Source organism: Gopherus flavomarginatus, chromosome 8 (assembly GCF_025201925.1).
Source record: "Gopherus flavomarginatus isolate rGopFla2 chromosome 8, rGopFla2.mat.asm, whole genome shotgun sequence".
NCBI lineage: Eukaryota > Metazoa > Chordata > Testudines > Testudinidae > Gopherus > Gopherus flavomarginatus.
This window is the reverse complement of record NC_066624.1, coordinates 17,619,335-17,638,117: the sequence shown is the minus strand read 5'-3', so window position 1 is coordinate 17,638,117 and position 18,783 is coordinate 17,619,335. Positions and strand designations below refer to the sequence as shown.

Below are 18,783 nucleotides of genomic sequence, written 5' to 3'. Positions count from 1 at the left end.
TGAACTCCCAGGACAGGGGCACTTGCAGACTGAAACATTGGGCAGTGGCTCTGTAACAAAAGGAAATGTTCATTAGCCAGGGGACCACAGTCTGCTTGGACCTCAAAGGAAATCTTTCTCTGAAGGGGGAAGGGAGGGTGTGGGTAGGCACTAGGACAGATTTAGAATGAAATGAGCAGAAAAGAGGATAGCAGAAGAGTACATGGGTATGTTCTATCTCCCCTCAATAATGCAGATCAGGCATCTACTCTCTTCCATGCTGCAGAGATGTTTTCAGTCCTGCCAGTGCCTCTGATCACATACTGTCTCCACCTCCCAAGCTGCTACACAGCCAGACTATCCTGATAAAATGGTTCTTCTGGGAGTATAGCACCTTCTGTTGGCCCGTGAGAGGAAGTGCTGTGTCTTGTGTCTCTTAGTAGGAGCATTTCACTGGGACAAACAAGCTGATAAGCAGCTGCACACCAACACAGCTGGTATCTAGCCGCTCTGTGTTGCGGGAAGCAGGGGGCAGAGTTGGGCCCTGGATCCACCCCTTCACACTTTAGTGAAGGAAGCTGCTCCTCTGCTTGCTGACTGCTATTAGAACTTGATTGAAAACTGTTCTATTTTCTGAAATGGCAGGTCCAAAGAATCCTTCATCTGGGGAAGTTCATATCTGGGTCAAAGACAGCAAGGACCTCCCACAGTTGCGCCCTTCTGGAGTTGACTCCTTTGTGAAATGGTAATTGTATGAGCTTTTTCCCATATACATAAGTGAGGAAGATCTTAGTTTAGATGCAGGGCTCACATACACACCTTCCTGGAGACATATTTTTGAAGCTGTGTTTCCTCTAATGATCATACCTAGCGGTGCATCTCTGGACTATAAATAGCCGCACGCTATCTCATGTGCAGTGCTCTGTTCTCTATGATCATCTGGAGTGAATTGCCTTTTGTTGTTCACCATAGGGCAAATCCAGAAGGTCCTTACTCTGGAAGAATTCCCACTGAAATCAGTGGGAGTTTTGCCTACGTGAGGATTGAGTAAAAATGGAGGGAGGACCTCAGGGTCTGACCTTGTGCATTCAGGTGATATTGAGAATTGTGTATCAAAGGACATGTGCACGCACATGGCACGTGGCATAGGGAGGTAAGGGAGGCTTGTCTTTGTTTTCTCCTTTTTGTGTGAAAGATTGATATACCTAAGCTGCGTGGCTGCACCACTCTAATCATCACATAAGTACAGAACCATAGTTTCAGTCTCGTGGTCTCAGCAAAACCTGTTCTAGTTTATAAAGGCAGTTGAGATGAGTGAAGTGGGTGTCTGTTTTGTTTTGTTTTGTTTTGTTTTTTGTGTTTTTGGTTTGTTTAGTTGTTGTTGTTGTTGTTTTGTGTTTTCAGGGGGTCATGTTGGATAGTCAACTGAACATGAGCTCCAGTGCAGTTCTGTGGCCAAAAGGGCTAATGTGATCCTTGGATGTATAAACAGGAGAATGTAGAGTAGAAGCAGAGAGGTTGTATTTACCTCTGTATTTGGCACTGGTGAGAGTTCAGAGAAGAGCCCTGAGAATGATTAAAGGATTAGAAAACCTGCCTTGTAGTGAAAGATTCAAGGAGCTCAATCTATTTATCTTAATAAAGAGAAGGTTAAGGAGTGACTTGATTACAGAATATAAGTACTTCTTTGGGGAACAGAAATTTGATAATAGAGGGCTTTTCAGTCTGTAATGAGATCCAGTGGTTGGAAGTTGAATATAGACTAATTTAGACATGAAATAAGTTGCAATTTTTAACAGTGAAGGTAACTAACCATTGGAACAACTTAACAAAGATTGTAATGGATTCTATGCCATTGCCATTGGCAATTTTAAAATTAAAATGAGATGGTTTTTCTAAAAGATATGCTCTATTTCAAACACAACGATGGGACTTGAAACCATAACTAATACAGGGAAGTTCTCTGGTCTGTGTTAGGCAGGAGGATAGATTAGATAATCACAGTGGTCCCCTGTGAGCTTAACAGTCTATGAATCTATTAAATATGTCTAAAATATTGTTGGATTTTCAAATTTTATCTGTTTTATGGAAAACATTTCTTGACATTTCCCTTCAAACCATTCTGACAAGATCTAGTCTATGGGCTGTGGTTACAGTTGGGGCCAGCGGCGGCTCCAGGCACCAGCACTCCAAGCACGTGCCTGGGGTGGCGAGCCACGAGGGGCACCCTGGCGGTCCCTGGGAGGGCAGCAGTCAGGCCACCTTTGGCGGCTTGCCTGCGGGAGGTCCGCCGGTCCCACTGATTTGGCGGCAATTTGGCCACGGGTATGCCGAAGCCACGGGACCGGGGACCTCCCACAGGCAAGCCACCGAAGGCTGCCTGACTGCCGTGCTTGGGGCAACAAAAAGCTAGAGCTGCCCCTGGTTGGGGCTGGTTGTAGCTCTGGGATAAGTGAGTGTTGGGACATGTAGTGGGCCCCACGTAAGGTTGGAGTTAGGGCTGATAGTGGTTCTCAGGCCAGGGTTACAACTGGAAAAAGTTGGAGTAGCCAGGTAGTAGTTAAATGTGTTTGTGACCAGTGCTGGCCTTGAGCTATAGGGTGAGCATTGCAGCCTGTAGAGTTCTCTGGACTAAGGTTAGGCCTGGAGCTGTTAGTACCTGCGATGAATGGTTACCATGGGAACTGGTGGTAGTTGCTGGGTTAGGGTTTGACTTGGGGCCTAATTCAAGATCCTGGGTTAGGGCAAAGCTTGGGGGCCCAAGCTATGGTTTGACTGTGGGGAGGTGTGAGGGCACAAACTAAGTTTAATGTTGTTGTACAGAATTTCTGTTTCTAAAATATGTTTAAGGTTGGAGCCTGTAAGTGGCCTTCACGTAAGGTTAGGGGTACTGTAGACTGTGGAGTAGACTGAATAGAATTAGGGATAGGGCTGGTTGAGGACCCCAGACTAGATTTAAGGTTTGAAATCATAAGTGTCATTCAACTAGGGGTTGGTCCCCTAGATTCGTGGTGGATAGGGCACTTTGGATGTGGATGTGAGTTGCCATTAAGGGACTCTCTGGGGCAAATATTTGAGCTGATGTGGATTGGAGTGCTGCCAAAACAATTTTAAGTGTTTTCTATAGAGTGTTTCTTAGCTCCCAAATAAAAGTGATTACACAGAACTTTACCTTGCTTTTTTCTTAATGAAAGATTTTTAGCCTACTTGTTGGGGAGACAAATGAGAGCAAATGAATGTTAAAATCCCAAACAAGATGAGAAATAGAAGAAAATCAAATATATTATTTTTAAAATTTCATGAATTTAAGTCCAATGTCACAATTTTTTTTAGCTTAAATAATGACTTTTGAATGGTTGAAGGTAGCACTGCTGGAATGGTAAGGATATCATCCCCAAATGGGGGTTACAGTTGAGGAAAGGGATAGAGTTTGGGGTCAGCAATGGGGACAGCAGTGGGCCTCTTGCTAGGGTTAAAGTTGGGACTTTCAAGGCTTGCCCAGCTACAGTTAGGCCAGAAAAGAGCCCTGGGTTATGATAAGGATTAGGAATGGGGTAGGCAATGGCTCCAGAGCTAGGTTTAGTGGAGCCAGCAGAGGGCCCCTGGCTAATGTTAGGATAGGTGGCAGAGGGCTCAGGCTTGGTTTAAGGTTGGGATCCGTGGGGCTTGCCTGTCTACAGTTAGGTTTGGGGCTGGCAGAGGGCCCCAGGGCTAAGGTTAGGGCTGGCAGAGGGCTGTTGTGACAACTGGGCCTACAGATTTATGCTAATTTGTGAGTTCAGCTGTGAACAATGAGTGAAAGTTCATGAAGTGTCACAATAACCTACAACAACAAATGTTGTTGATAGGGAGAGTTGCAAAAGGAAGACAGACTGTCTGAACTGCTCCAAACAAAAAGGCATACTGATATAACTCAAGGACTGTGTTATGCTTGGTAAACAAGACCATGTGCGATCAAAATTGATGCGTCAGAAATTAGGCCTAATTGGTGGACAAAATAGTGAAAGGATGGGCTATTCCTTTGGGGGGTGGGGATCCTTTTTAAAAAAAATTTTGGAAGGAAAAATTGGCTACTGGCGTGAACTTCACCATCATGCCTGCCACCTGCACCATTTCCTGGGAACCCAGGCCCTCTTTATTCTAATACTAAGAGTTATCCTGACCAGACTGGGTCAGACAGAGGAAGAAAAATGACATCCCCACCTCTGCTGGCTTCAGCTAAATCCTGAATACCAACTGCAACATGAGACTTTGTCCCCCTTCTTTCTGTTCTTATCCTCCCCCACCTTGTTCTCATTCCTATCTCTCTCTCCTTTTGTCTGAGAAGAGTCTGGCTTAGTCAGCTAAGACTATATATTTTGCAACACTGCTGCAAGCCTTTTGAGCAGAAAGAAGCTTGATGCTGGTACAAGTCTGCCAATCTCAAAATTGCTGGTAAGACTGTTGTGGCAGGTTCAGTCACAGAGACCCCCTCGGGACTATTACCTGATGTGCTGAAAATACCTCTGAGCCAGTTTTCCCTGCCAGCTTGGGACTCCAGGACCCGGCCTTGTTGAGCCAGACACGCTAGCCTGTTGCAACACAGATCTAGGTCCTGGGTCCATGCCCCCAAGGCTGCAGACTTTAACCAAAAACTGCTCAGCAAGTTACCTGTCTCCAGCACCCAGACACCCAGTTCTCAATGAGGTCCAAATCCATTTTACTCCGTATAAGGCTTATACAGGGTAAACTCATAAATTTTCCACCCTCTATAACACTGATAGAGAGAAATGCACAGCTGTTTGCTCCCACCTCCCCAGGTATTAATCACTTACTGTGGGTTAATTAATAAACAAAAGTGATTTTATTAAGTATAAAAAGTAGGATTTAAGTGGCTTCAAGTAATAACAGACAGAACAAAGTAAGTCACCAAGCAAAATAAAACAAAATGTGCCAGTCTATGCCTAATACATTTAAGAAACTGTTTACAGGTAAATCTCACCCCCAGAGATGTTCCAATAAGCTTCATTCACAGACTAGACTCCTTCCTAGTCTGGGCCCAATCCTGTCCCTGGTACAGTCCTTGTCGGTTCCAGCAGGCACCTTAGGTGAAAAGGAGGGGGTTTCTCATGAGTGGGACCCCTCCCCCCCCCATTCTGCTTCAACCCCTTTTATAGCTTTGGCCCAAGGGGATCCCCACCCTTCCTTCTAAATGGAAAAGCACCAGGTTTAAAATGGATTACAGTATCCTGTGGCATGGTCACATGTCCTGTGAGACCTCATTCTTCCAGGGCTGGCCCACACATACCCAGGGAGGTTTGCAAGTAAACAGAGCCATTTACAACCAATTGTCTTAGTCAATGGGAGCCATCAAGCTTCCAACCCACCATTAAGGAGGAGTCTGTGGACCCAGAAATTTGGTTCAGATCCATCCTTACCAAAAATAAAACCAGAAAATAGTTTAAAAATGTGTTTTTCTGCATTACATGATGTATTTTTTCTCCTCACTAAGCTACGTGCTTCCAGACACCAGTAAGAAGAGTTACCAGAAGACCAGAGTTATTAAAAGAGACCCAAACCCTGTTTTTAATCACACTATTGTGTACGATGGGTTCCACACAGAAGATCTGAAAGATGCCTGTGTTGAGCTGACTGTGTGGGATCATGAAAAACTAACCAACCACTTCCTCGGAGGGATCAGGCTGGGCCTTGGGACAGGTAATTGGATCCTTATTTGAGTCAGTAGATTTTTATGTATTTATTTTTTTAAAACTAAATTTTGTTGATTATCGTCATTGCTCTACTAAGCCAAAGAACATGATGGGGTCTTCCAGGTCAGCTTCATGTAGGAGGAGACATCAGTGATGAGTGTGGCTGTATTCAAAGTGTAATTTGAATTTACATGCACACACCAGTCCTGGGTCAGAGGTGTTCACAAATGGCATGGTGGCAAACCCCTCTTTCAGGAATCTCAGCCCAGACACCAATACCCCTTCCAATGTTCTCATGGGCTAAAGTGGGACGGCCCTGCTCCAGAGGGTGGGAGGGTGGGGGAGTTGCAGAGAGCTTGTCCTGCACTCACCCTGATGCAGTAACTTCTGTTGCAAGGGGCTGGCTGGGCTCTGCTCCAGCATTCTGAGCATGTGCCAGGCTCTGAAAGGGGCCAGGAAAGGCCCATGGGGAGGCAGCCATGGTCTCAGAGCAAGGAGCAAATGAGAGCACAGGAGGAGGGGAAGCAGGTTGCAATGTCTGGAGCAGGGAGTCAACCAGCCAGCTCTGCAAGACAGGAGCCATTTCAACCAGGACGGGTTTTTATAGGTGAAAGCAGGACAGTCCTGCAAAACCTGGGACTGTTGGGAGGTCTGCACTAATACCTGGATCCTAGGAAGCAACTCCACCCCAAGAACTGGCTCTATTTCTGTTTGCAACAGCTCCTCCAAATAAAGTGCAGCACTTCTCCATTGTCTGAATAGAGCTTACACATTAAGAAAAAACTTGTGTATCAGCACTTCCGGGTAACTTCTTCTATAACAATATATTGAAATTTACAAGTGAGACCAATAAAGACCTTTCAGTGGTGTTGGATGCACACTGGGTACTCATGGTGCACAGTCAGTGCTGAGACTGTGATAGCTGGAAATAAAGCACAAAATGGAAAAGTGTAGTCTGCTGGACATAAATATTATTAGGTTTATTTGGATCACAGTAGTGCTGACAACCCCCCACTGAGATTGGCACCCCATTGTGCTAGGTGCTGCATAAACATATTAAGAGACAATCTCTGTCTCAAGTTTACAGTCTAAGGTCCAATTCAGGTAGGCACTTAGACGTGTGCCCAACTTCAAGTGTGTTATTTTGGCAGGATTACGACTCTTAAAGTCAGGGACATGCTGACGTATTCTGCCAATGTGGCTCCTAAATAGACCAGATAGACAAAGGGTGGGATATAGCTGATGTCCATGTTTCTGTACCAAGATTTCTATATGGATGTCCATTAGAAATTGTGTTTTCTGACACAGTGCTTCACTGCCCTTCACTTGGATAGTCGTCCTTTGTTGCCTCTTCGCTTCAGTTTCCATCTTACTCCCCCCCAACAGCCATTTTCAGGGGGCGATCTTCATAGAATCTTACAAATAACTGGCTGGAAGGGACCTTAAGAGCCATCAGTCCAGCCCCCTGCTCTGAAGTAGGACTAGACCATCCCTGACACGTGGTTGTCCAACAGATTCTAAAAAAACTTCCAGTGTTGGGGATTCTACGGCTTCCCTTGGAAGTGTGCACCAGAGCTTAACTGCCTACTCTGTTAGGTTGTTGTTTTTTCCCAGTGCCAAGTAGAGTGGGACAATTACCTCCTGTATCTTACATATGACACTCCTGTTCATATGCCCCAGAATGACATTAGCCTTTTTTTTTAACTTCATCAGACTGTTGACTCGTATTCAATTTGTGATCCATTATAATCCCCAGATCCTTTATCAGCAGCATAGCCAGCTAGCAGCTAGTCCCCATTTTGTAATTGTGCATTTGTCTGGGAGGGTTTCCTTCCTAAGTGAAGTATTTTACACTTATCTTTATTGAACTTATCCTGTTGATTTCAGAAAGATTCTTCTAATTTGTCAAGGTCACTTTGAATTCTAATCCTGTTCTCCAAAGTGCTTATGGTGCCTCACAGCTTGATGTCATCTGCATATTTTATAAGCCTACTCTCCACTCTATTATCCAAGTCATCTTGCCTTTAACACACATAGTTGACCTAAAAAATGTTGCCTCCTAATGCAGAGATTATAATCAACATTACTGATGCTAAAGAAATGAATTCCATTCTGTTAATCTGTTCTGTGCCTTTTTCTGGTGGTGCTCGTTGTGGGTTAGCTTGCAGCATGTCCCACATTTAGGCCTTGGCAGATTTTATTTTTCTACACTAAACTGTTAAAGTGCAACAAGTATAACTCACAAAGGACTCTAAACTGCATTCATTTATTATTAGATCAGGAAATTGTTACAGGAGGCCTTGCTGAGAGGGAAGAGGCAGAGGAAATTTCAGTGGGTTATAATACAGGATGAACAGTTCCCCAGGGGTTGTTTTGGAAAACATTTGTAGCAGTTGGAAGATCTTCCTCTCAGACCTACTTAACAGTGGGACTTGCCAGCACACCTTCTGTTTTCTGTCTCCTAACATGTCACCAAGAGTATTATGAAGTTCCCAACTGTGAAATAGCAGCTACAACAAGCTAATAAACAATTTCTAAAAATACCACATTCAGGATTCACTGTTGCCAATATGATATGGTTCAAATTCAGACATTTCTCTGGTTGGCAGTGTTATAGAATCATAGAAGTATAGGACTGGAAGGGATCTCAAGAGGTCATCTAGTCCATTTCAACCCCACCCCTATGCTAAGGCAGGACCAAGTATATTTAGCTCATCCCTGAGAGTCATATGTCTAACTTTGTTTTTAAAAACCTCTAGTGACGAGAGCTCCACAATCTCCCCTGATAACCGTTCCAGTACTTAACTATCCTTATAGTTAGACATTTTTCTTACTCACTAACCGAAATCTCCCTTGCTGCAGATTAAGTCCATTCCATCTGTCAAGGTTCTTTCCCCACTCTGAACTTTAGGGTACAAATGTGGGGACCTGCATGGACACTTCTAAGCCTAATTACTAACTTAGCTCTGGTATACTGCCACCACCCAGAATTCCAGTGTCTAGGGCACTCTCTGTTCCCCCAAAACTTCGTCCCTCCCTGGGTTGCCTTGAGGGACTTCACCAATTCCCTGGTGAACACAGATCCAAACCCCTTGGATCTTAAAACAAGGAGAAATTTACCATCCCCCCTCCTTTCCCCCACCAATCCCTGGTGAGTCCAGATCTAATCCCCTTGGATCTTAAAACAAGGAAAAGTCAATCAGGTTCTTAAAAAGAAAGCTTTTAATTAAAGAAAGAAAAAGGTAAAAACTATCTCTGTAAAATCAGGATGGGAAATGCTTTACAGGGTAATCAGATTCCTATAGACCAGAGGGACCTCCCCACCCCCAGCCTTAGGTTCAAAGTTACAGCAAACAGAGGTAAAATCCTTCAAGCAAAAAGAAACATTTACAAGTTGAGTAAAACAAAATTAAAACTAATCCGCCTTGCCTGGCTACTTACAAGTTTGAAACATGAGAGACTGATTCCGAAAGATTTGGAGAGCCTGGATGGACGTCTGGTCCCTCTTAGTCCCAAGAGGGAACAACAGCAACACAAAGAGAACAAACAAAAGACTTCCCTCCACCAAGATTTGAAAGTATCTTGTTCCCCTATTAGTCCTCTGGTCAGGTGTCAGCCAGGTTTACTGAGCTTCTTAACCCTTTACAGGTAAAAGAGACATTAACCCTTAACTATCTGTTTATGACACCATCATGTCATACCTTCAGTGGACATGGAGAGTAATTGATCACCATCCTCTTTATAACAGCCTTTGACATACTTGAAGACAGATATCGGGTCCCCTCTCAGTCTTGTCTTAAGACTAAACATGCCCAGCTTTTTTAACCCTTCCTCAGAGGTCAGGTTTTCTTCACATTTTATCACTTTTGTTGCTCTCTCCAATTTGTCCACCTCTCTCTCAATAGATGGTGCCGAGAACTGGACATAGTATTCCAGCTAAGGCCTCAGTTACCTCAATTAGCCTTTTATTGCATCTGCATCACACTGTTGACTCGTATTCAATTTGTGATTCACTATAAGCCCTGAATTCTCTTCTGCATACTACTGCCTAGCTAGGTACTACCTATTTTGTAACTGCATTTGATTTTTTTCCTTACTAAATGCAGTACTTTGCACTTGTCTTTATTAAATTTCATCCTGTTGATTGCAGACTAATTCTTCAATTTAAGATGATTTTTAATTCTAATACTGTCCTCAGAAGTGTTTGAAACGCCTCCCAGCTTAGTGTCACCATCCACAAATATAAGCAGTCTCCTCTCCCTTATCCAAATAATTAATGAAAATATTGAACGATGCTAGACCCAGGACTGACCCCTGAGCAATCCCACTATATACACCTTTCCAGTTTCACGGTGAACCATTAACTACTCCGAGGATGGTCTTTCCACCAATTGTGCATTCACCTTTTAGTAATTTCAACTCAACCACATTTCCCTAGTTTCAGTATGAGAATGTCATGGGAGACTGTGTCAAAGCCCTACTAATATCAAGATCCAGGGCCGTCCTTAGCCATAGGCAGAATAGGCAGCCGCCTAGGGCACCACTAGGTCTGGGGGCATCGCTCTGCTGGGAGCCCGGACAGACAGGAAGCAGTGGAGCATGTAAGAGCAGGGCTGCTGGGTCCTAGAGAGAGCCGAATGCAGCACAGTCTGAGGGAGGGGATTGGCTGCTATGGTCTCTGGAAAGGAACTCATCTGTAGGGTGAGCAGATGTCCTGATTTTATAGGGACAGTCCCAATTTTTGAGTTTTTTTTTCTTACATGGCGCCTATTCCCCCCACCCCCATCCTGATTTTTCACACTTGTTGTCTGGTCACCCTAGGTGGGGGTAATTGGTACCTATATGAGACAAAGCCCCAAATATCAGGACTGGCCCTATAAAATCAGGATATCTGGATCTGGTCACCCTAGCTAGGGAGTGCGTCTCTCCCCCGGACTGGCAGCGATCCATCTCATCCGGGGGAGAGCTGCACAGGGCAGGATGAGCTGCTGTGGCTCCATGGGTGCCCCGTCTCTGAGATCAGATGCTGTGCTAACTTCACCATGGTCTGTTGGGCTGGCGGTGGTGCCCGTTGGCATGTGATCAGACCTAAGAGTTTGCTGCTGCTGTTGCCACTCTGCACTCAAAGAGGTGGATTTTGGGGTCCTGCAGTTTTCCACCTATCTCCTCCTCTACTGCAGCTGTTGGACCAGCAGGCCGGGGGTGAGCCAAGCATGAAAGCAGTGCTATGTTGCCATTTAGATTGTCATTTAACAAATTTGTTTACCAAAAATGCTTGCTAACAATCCTGAATTCAATTTCAATATTTTTTTTAAAAAAATCAATATCTTAGCCAAAAACAGAAAATTAAGTTGTTGACAATTATTTGTGACAACTTATTTGTGTTTGGTATGGGAAAGGGAGTGGGCCAGTTTTCATCAGAGAAACAAAAAATGTTGACTGACTTTCCTATAGCCCTGTTACTGCTAAATAGAGCCCTCCAACAACTGTAATATGCTCATCTCCTTACTAATGTATAGAGCAGGGATCAGCAACCTACAGCACACGTGCCAAAGGTGGCACGCGAGCTGATTTTTGGTGGCATGCAGCGGTGGGCTGAGCGGCTCAGCCCGCCACTGCTCTGGGGTTCCAGCTGCTGCCCCATTGCCACCCGGGGTCCCGGCCACCGGCCCCACTCAGCAGCCACTGCTGTCCTGGGGACCCCCAGGGAACCCCAGGCTGGCAGCGGGCTGAGCAGGCCGGCGGCTGATACCCTGGCTGAGCCACTCAACCCGCTATCGGCCTGGGGTTCCATTCACTCAGCTGGTAGGTGGGCTGAGCAGGACTAAATTCAACGAAATAGGAAAACAAGAGCAACTAATGACAAAGTGCAAGAACCTAGAGCAGTGGTCCCCAACCTTTTTCGTCTGGTGGGCGCCAGATGAAGGACCGTGGGGGTGGACGAGCATCTGCCGAAATGCCGCCAAAATTCAGTGGCATTTCAGTGGCGATGCCTCTGGATGACGCTGCTTGTTGGCAGCAAGCGGAGTCACCCAGAGGCGTTGCTGCCGGAATGCCGCCGAATTTTGGTGGCATTTTGGTGGATGCTTGTCCGACGGCCAGAACGCGGGTGCACTGAGAGGCCCCAGCGGGCGCCATGGCACCCTCAGGTACCGCATTGGGGACCCCTGACCTAGAGAGCCTCCTGAAGCACAGCGATCGTTTTGATTTAAATGGACTTGAACTGTATGAAGAATTGAGTACACTGTCATCAATAGTGCGACGTGCAAAATCGATGATGGACATTGTACAGATTACTCATACCAGCAAACTTGTTGACATATATCCTAATGTGTACATTACCACTCATATTCTACTGACAATTCCTGTAACAGCAGCATCAGGAGAACGGAGTTTCTCAAAACTGAAGCTCATTAAAAACTATCTCCGCTCTACAAGGAGTCAGGAACACTTGATTGGTCTTGCTAGTCTTGCAATCAAACAAGACATCACTTTGTCTTTGTCAGACAATGACATTATTACTGATTTTGCAGCCAAACATGCCAGAAAGATTGCTTTTAATTAAAAGCAAATCCTTGTTTCTATACCTCTTCATATGAATTTCCAATAAAATGTTGACAAATTAAAAAAATTATATTATTTGCATCATTCTGTCAAATCAGAATTTTTTCTATAGTGCTACCTCTTTAGTGCTAGTCCATCAGCATTACAGTGTGCTTAATTAAGTTAAACTGGTTTTAATAACATGCATGTGGCAAGTTTTCCAATAGTGTATGCTTATGTTTGTGTTGCTAAGAGCAAGACAGGCACAGGGGCACCAGCTTAATAATCCCACCTTGGGCACCATAAATCCTAAGGACGGCCCTGTCAAGATCTGTCGAGTCTACTGCTTCACCCTGTGCACTAAGCCAGTAGCCCAGTCAAAGAGGGCAGTTAGGTTGATTTGGCATGATTTATTCCTGACAAATCCATGTTGGCTGCTACTTATCACCCTATTATCCTCTGATGCTTACAAATTGATTATTGTTTGAACTTAAAGCCAAGTGCTAGGTAAATGAGAATTGCCAGAGTCATTGAATTGGAATTAAATGTACACATTCTTACAGTATCAGAAACTTGATTCCTATATGAAAGAAATGTAGGCCAGAGTGTAGCTCTGGATTGCTACCAGAGAGAATGCCCCAGGATTCAGTCATATTCTGAATGAGTCCTAAAAAATCTTTGTTCATTCACATTCATATTTTGATGCATCTTTAAAGTATGCTTGTATTTTGTAGCAAAAACAACTGTTGCTGCTTGAACACTTTTTTTATCCTTTTTTTAAAAACAAAACAAAACACCAAATTCACAATTTTAATCACATCTAAAAATCACAGTGATGTCAATCTTCATTGCCTCCCTGTTAAAGGTCTGTACGTTTTAAAGGAAGCTTTTGGAGAAATTGGGCTTGATCCTTATTTTGCTGCTTCACTGTTATCTGTTTATCATTTTATCTCACACTAGCACCCAGAGGCCCAAGTTTGGATTGGGTCCCGGTTATCTTGGGCACTGTGTAAACATACAGAGGCAGTCCTTGCCCAAAATGTTCATGTTATATGGCCCAATCCTGCAGACACTAAGCATGTTATAACTTTAAGCAAATGGGTAATTCTGTTGACTTCAATGGGGCTGCTACTTGTGTGCTTAAAATTACATGTGTGTAAAGTGTTTGCAGGGTAAGAGCTTATACGGAGGAATCAAATGGCGTGTGGTGGAAAGGGATATAGTATAAAGGTAAAAGATGATGAATGGTGATGACAGCCACATAATATGGCCCCCCACCCCCCCCAAAAAAAGGCACAAGTTTTTTAAACTTTTTTTTTTTTCCTGCTTGGATTTTTACCTTTTAAAATATCAGGAATGTCAAGTCTGGTGTTCACTTGTTTTGCTCCAAGCCCTGGGGCCTCCGCATGTATGCATTCTGAGGTCTTAGGAGTCAATTAAAGTAGGGCTGTTAAAGATTTAACAGTATCCTTTCTACAAAATATTCATTAAGCATTGGTGTTAATACACATTTAACAACACCCAAAGGTTTTCAACAGCCTGATTAAAAAAATCCCTTCTCTTATTAGCGCTTTCAGTCTTTTGAAACCTTGTGATACCATCATTTCACTAGTGCTTCCAAGGTAGACAAGCGATGAATTGCTGGTCTAAAACAGGCAAACCACAACGCACACGCACACACGCACACACACACACGCGCACGCGCACACGCACACACACACACACACACACACACCAAGTTCTTTTTAAAAACACAACTTTTAGGCCTTCTTTATGCATCAAGAAAGGCATGAGCCCAATATAATTTTTCTTTGCAAATTGCGTTTAAGGGACTTCTGACTTTGGGCACTTAAATTGGCTTTGGCCTGACATTCACAGTCTCAGCAGTGGAACAATAAGTGTTCAGGGTGCTCAGTACTCCTCTGGATTGGACCCCCAATGAAGGACTAGATTACATTTAAATATTTTTGCATGTAATAGAAACCTCTTCTGCAGCTCTTGCCATGATCACCTCCTCTTTGTTCTTTCTAAGGCACTAGCTATGGCATCTCCGTGGACTGGATGGACTCCACGCAGGAGGAAGTGGCCTTTTGGCAGGAAATGATGTCAGCCTCCAATGAATGGATTGAAGGATCACTGCCGCTGCGCTCACTGGCAGGGAGGAGGAAACTGAAATGAAACTTCTGTCGTACAATTAAAACTATGAGCATATTCATTAGAATTGGGAAGCTCCCTGTGACCAGGAAATGGAGCCTCTCCGCTACCTGCAGAGGTGTCAGGTTAATTAGATAATGATTGCATTGTGCTTTAAAGATGGTAGGTGCTAAGTGGTTTTAATCCCCCCATAGAGGATTTAGAAGATGCTAAGATCAAGCATAGCATCAGTTTAGCAAGAGGCCAATGGTTACTTTTGTTAATCATTTATATGCTCTATCTTAGATTTCATTAGACTCTCAGTACATTAGCAGGGAAGAAGTGTAAATTTTTTTTTATACAGGGTTTATTTTGTTACTGGATTTTGTGCTGTTTTTCTGTGCAGTGAGACAGTTGTAAAAAAGCTGCAGCTTGGCATTATCCATGTTCCCTTTCAAGTGGTACGCTTCATACTGGATGCAGGATTGCAAGCATCATCTCAAAATGGAACTTTTCCATCTGTCACTGATAATGTGGCTATGACTCAGAGGAAAAATCCAGTTTAGATTGCTTTGAGATCCAAGGTGAACCTGCAGAAAGAGGACTGTTTGGAGCAGACAATGTAGCAACATGACTAAGATATCAGAGAAGAATTCAATAAATTTAATTCCATACTGTTTTTTTATTTGGAAACAAGGAATGATGGTCTTTCAGCTAATGTACCAGCCCAGGACTCAGTAGATACAGGTTCTATTCCCAACCCTGCCACAAACTTCCTCTGTGATCTTGGGCAAGTCACTTACTTAAAGGAAAACTGCAGTGGAATATAAATTAGTTTGCACTCTGCCAAATACAAAATATGATTAAATCACTGCTGGGCCAAATCAGTTCTTTCAAATACCTTGTGTACATAAAACATGTATGAAATTAAGATGTGTAGCAAGCAAGCAGCCTTTCTGTCAGACATATAAGGTGTATCAAGAAAGATCAAAACTGCAGCCAAGGAGAGGAGGGAGATTTTTGGACCTGATGGGAAAAGTAAGTATTCCATGACTGTACATACTGAACCAAAGTAACAGGTTACATAGTAAAAAGAGCTGGTGAAATATTCCACTGCTCCCTGTACCTCTGGCTATTTCTTTGATCTTCCTTCCTTTCTCTTGACTGATGACAACAAGTTGCAGTCTGTGTTGGTGTTATCATTAAATAGCAGCTTTTAGGAATTTTGCATCTATCCAGTCATTTCAATAGAGATTTTGCAACAATTTTAAATGCAGCTTTGTAATTTCCTCTTTAAATGTACATATTCTGATTAAATAGAATGATTTCCCTCAGGTACCAAATGATCTCCTTATACCTATCGTTAGTATGGCCTGAGTAATGATATATACAAAATAAAATAGAGGCAATGCCACACTAAACAGAATCATACTTGCCTCGTCCAGAGTGGTTACTCTTCGAGAAATTTCTGCTCTAGATATCTGGCCTTTAATAGCAATTTGCAAGGCTGAGTAGAGCTGGTTTGAGAAATGTGGAGGGAAATCATGAAAACAGTTGAAGTTTGTTTACCTTTTGAAGGGTTCGAAACTGATCTCTTTTTTTGGTTTTGTGGATTTCTTAATTTCCCATTTTTTTAATTATTTGTTTACCAAAGCACCTGTCTTAGATTACCACAGACTTTCAATTTACCAAAAAATAGGTCATAAGTGATAGAGAACATTTTTATTAATATCAAGACACTTTTTTTTCACAAACCCTGAAAAGTGAAGTTGATGTAGGTAGCCTTTTCATTAAATTCATTTTAGTAAAACAAAAGTTCAAAAGTTAATGTTAGAAAAATGTTGGCCAACTGTAGGGTTGAAGCACTAAGAAATAGCCCATAGGAAAACAAGATCAAATGAAGAGAAAGAGATACTAAAGATTGTCTGAGTTGCAATCTGGTTCACTTCACTCACACAAATTATCCCATTGACTGTCTCTGAAGTGTGAACAAAAGGAGCTAGATTGGCCCCATGGTTGGGATTGGCTCAATTTAAAATCTTAACTTTACTACCCTGAGTAGCCTTGTTGGCTTCAATGAAGTTACTCAGAGTGGGTTCAGATACTTTTACATTGAGTAATGCTTTACTCCATGGATAGTGCTATCAAAGTTGAGAAGATTACTCCTTGGCTAACGTGCTACTAAACCCGAGTATGAAAATCTGGCCTATAACATACTGATTTTCTGCTTACATAGGAGCAGATTCTGATACTCTTACTGTTTGAATAGTACCTTACTCTGAGTGGTCCCACTGACTTCTGTGGGACTATCTGTGGAGTGAAGTGCTATTTATTGTGAATAATGAGTATCAGCATTTTGGGCCATAATGTAAATACATACTTTATTTTTCCTTTCAGTAATTTACAGTGTTTGTACATTTGTGATGAATGTGCCAAAACCGCTGTTTACACACACATGAACTTTTCAAATTACTCTTTAAGTATTTATTTCATATTAGCATTAGCTCTACACCTAAGATTCAGTTCTTTCCTAATATGGTGCCAACAAAGTGAAATAATCATTGTTATAGGACCAAGTTCATCCCTGGTGTCGAAGTTTGGATGAGTTTGGCCCAAGATATTGTGATCTATATATTTTTGTTTTGTTTTAAGGTTGCATTGGTTTTTGGGGGGGTGTTTTTGTTTTTTGTTTTTGTAAATTAAGCCCTGATTGATTTCAGAAGCTTTTTATATTTATTAGCACATCAGCTTAAAAGATTACACAGCCAAGCGTAATACAGTGGTAGCGTAGTCATGTGTAATGTAGGAGGCCATATCTGCTTCACTTAATAAAACGAAAGCACTTTATCAGCAAAAATGCAAGGCACTTTGTCACATGTTAGTGTCCTACATAGGAGTGGAGGAACCTGTAGCAAATAAAAGGTTAATAGCCATTGGTATGTGTCTTACATTGACATTTGTAATCTGTGAATTCAACCTGTAAGTGGTAAAGTATCTAAATGTTATAGGCTGCTAACATGTTAACATGTGCTGCAGATTAATTTGGAAATAACAGACCAAAAGACTTCGGACTGTATTTATTATTTTTTTGTATGATGGACTAAACAAACTCCCTTCAAGAGACTGGGCTTTTCTTATACATAGTAAATATATTTAGGTCCATAATTCCCCTGGATATAAACATGCAACTTCATTGAAGTCACGTGTGTCTTTGCATGCAGCTGAAACTGAAGTTATGGTCCTTAGGGCTAGATCCTGCAACCCCCAGTTACTGGTGGGGCACAAGTAATCCTATAGTCCGGAGTAGGCCTGTGTGTGTGGGTTACAGGATCTGGCCCTTTTTTAAATGAAAATTAATATCTTGACTAGAGCTGGGAAAATTCTGCAGGAAAATCTCCCCATGACCATTCTTCTTTCCTGAAAGAATGTGCTTTACTTGTGCTCATGCCTCTTTCATATCTGCTTTTTGCAGATATCTTGTGAGTGAATTTACAGGCAGGAGTGTTTTGCTCAAGTAGCAAATTTTAAATTCACCAATCGCAAGATGTGCAGAGGAAGCCAGATTATAAGAAGTTTTGCTCCTCCAGTTAGGAGACAAGTACACCATGTGACCTGTGTCTAATCAGACCTGGTCAGATTGTTAATCAACTGCTTGGAGCATACAGCTCATGAACAATCTTTGGACAGATTACCAGCAATAATTCGGTGAATAATCTTGAAGAGTATTCAAGGAATCACTTTCTGTACTTAGATAGGAAAAGTCAACATTTGTTGAGTAAAGTATTTGCCCAGCTCTAATCTTGACCAAGACAGAGAAAAGCAAAACTGATCTTACTGTGAAGCTTATAAACTGAAGAGAGAAATATTTAGTAGACTCCCAACAACATAAATCTATGTAATAAGATGTATTTCAAAGAAGAAATACTGTATTTTGTGGGCTGGTTAAATAAACCAAAAGGAATTTGTAAAACTGACCTCTGTGTGTGAAACAAAATCAATAAACCACACTTTAGTGCCTGATAAGTGTTTATTCAGTGTAGTTGTTCTTAGTTACTAACATCTCCCCTATTTATTTACATTTTTCCCATCTCTAAGATATGTTAGTCATGTTTGGTTTTTGCAGGAGGATTGTTCCCTGTCTGTGTTGTTCACAGTGGCAGCTGATGTCAAGAAGCTTGTCAGAAACACGCTGGGTCACTCGTTAAAATGTCACACTAAAATATATTTGCAAAGACGTAAGGTAGGGGAAGTGTATGTTACACTCAGCATCAACCATTGGGCATGAAGATTGCCATTGCAGAGCAGCACTGTTCCCACTGCAGTTAGTTCTATTTCGTGAATGCCAGAAAAAAGCACTAGAAGACAATTAGATCAGTGTAACTGAGATCTGGATTTTGACCCTTTCCTGCCAACTTTCAGATGCAGGGTTTTGACAGTG

The 18,783-nt window shown here is 42.6% G+C and overlaps 1 protein-coding gene across 1 annotated transcript in view; it reads left to right on the top strand.

The window, feature by feature from the left end:
* Window positions 1-18,368, top strand: part of LOC127056530 (synaptotagmin-like protein 4) — a 66,861-nt gene extending 48,493 nt beyond the window's left edge. The window contains exons 15-17 of the mRNA XM_050964483.1: window positions 625-724; window positions 5,471-5,676; window positions 14,245-18,368. Coding sequence (XP_050820440.1) covers window positions 625-724; window positions 5,471-5,676; window positions 14,245-14,390 — 452 coding nt within the window. The 3' untranslated portion in view covers window positions 14,391-18,368. The remainder of the gene's footprint in view (window positions 1-624; window positions 725-5,470; window positions 5,677-14,244) is intronic.
* The last annotated feature ends 415 nt before the right edge of the window (window positions 18,369-18,783 follow it).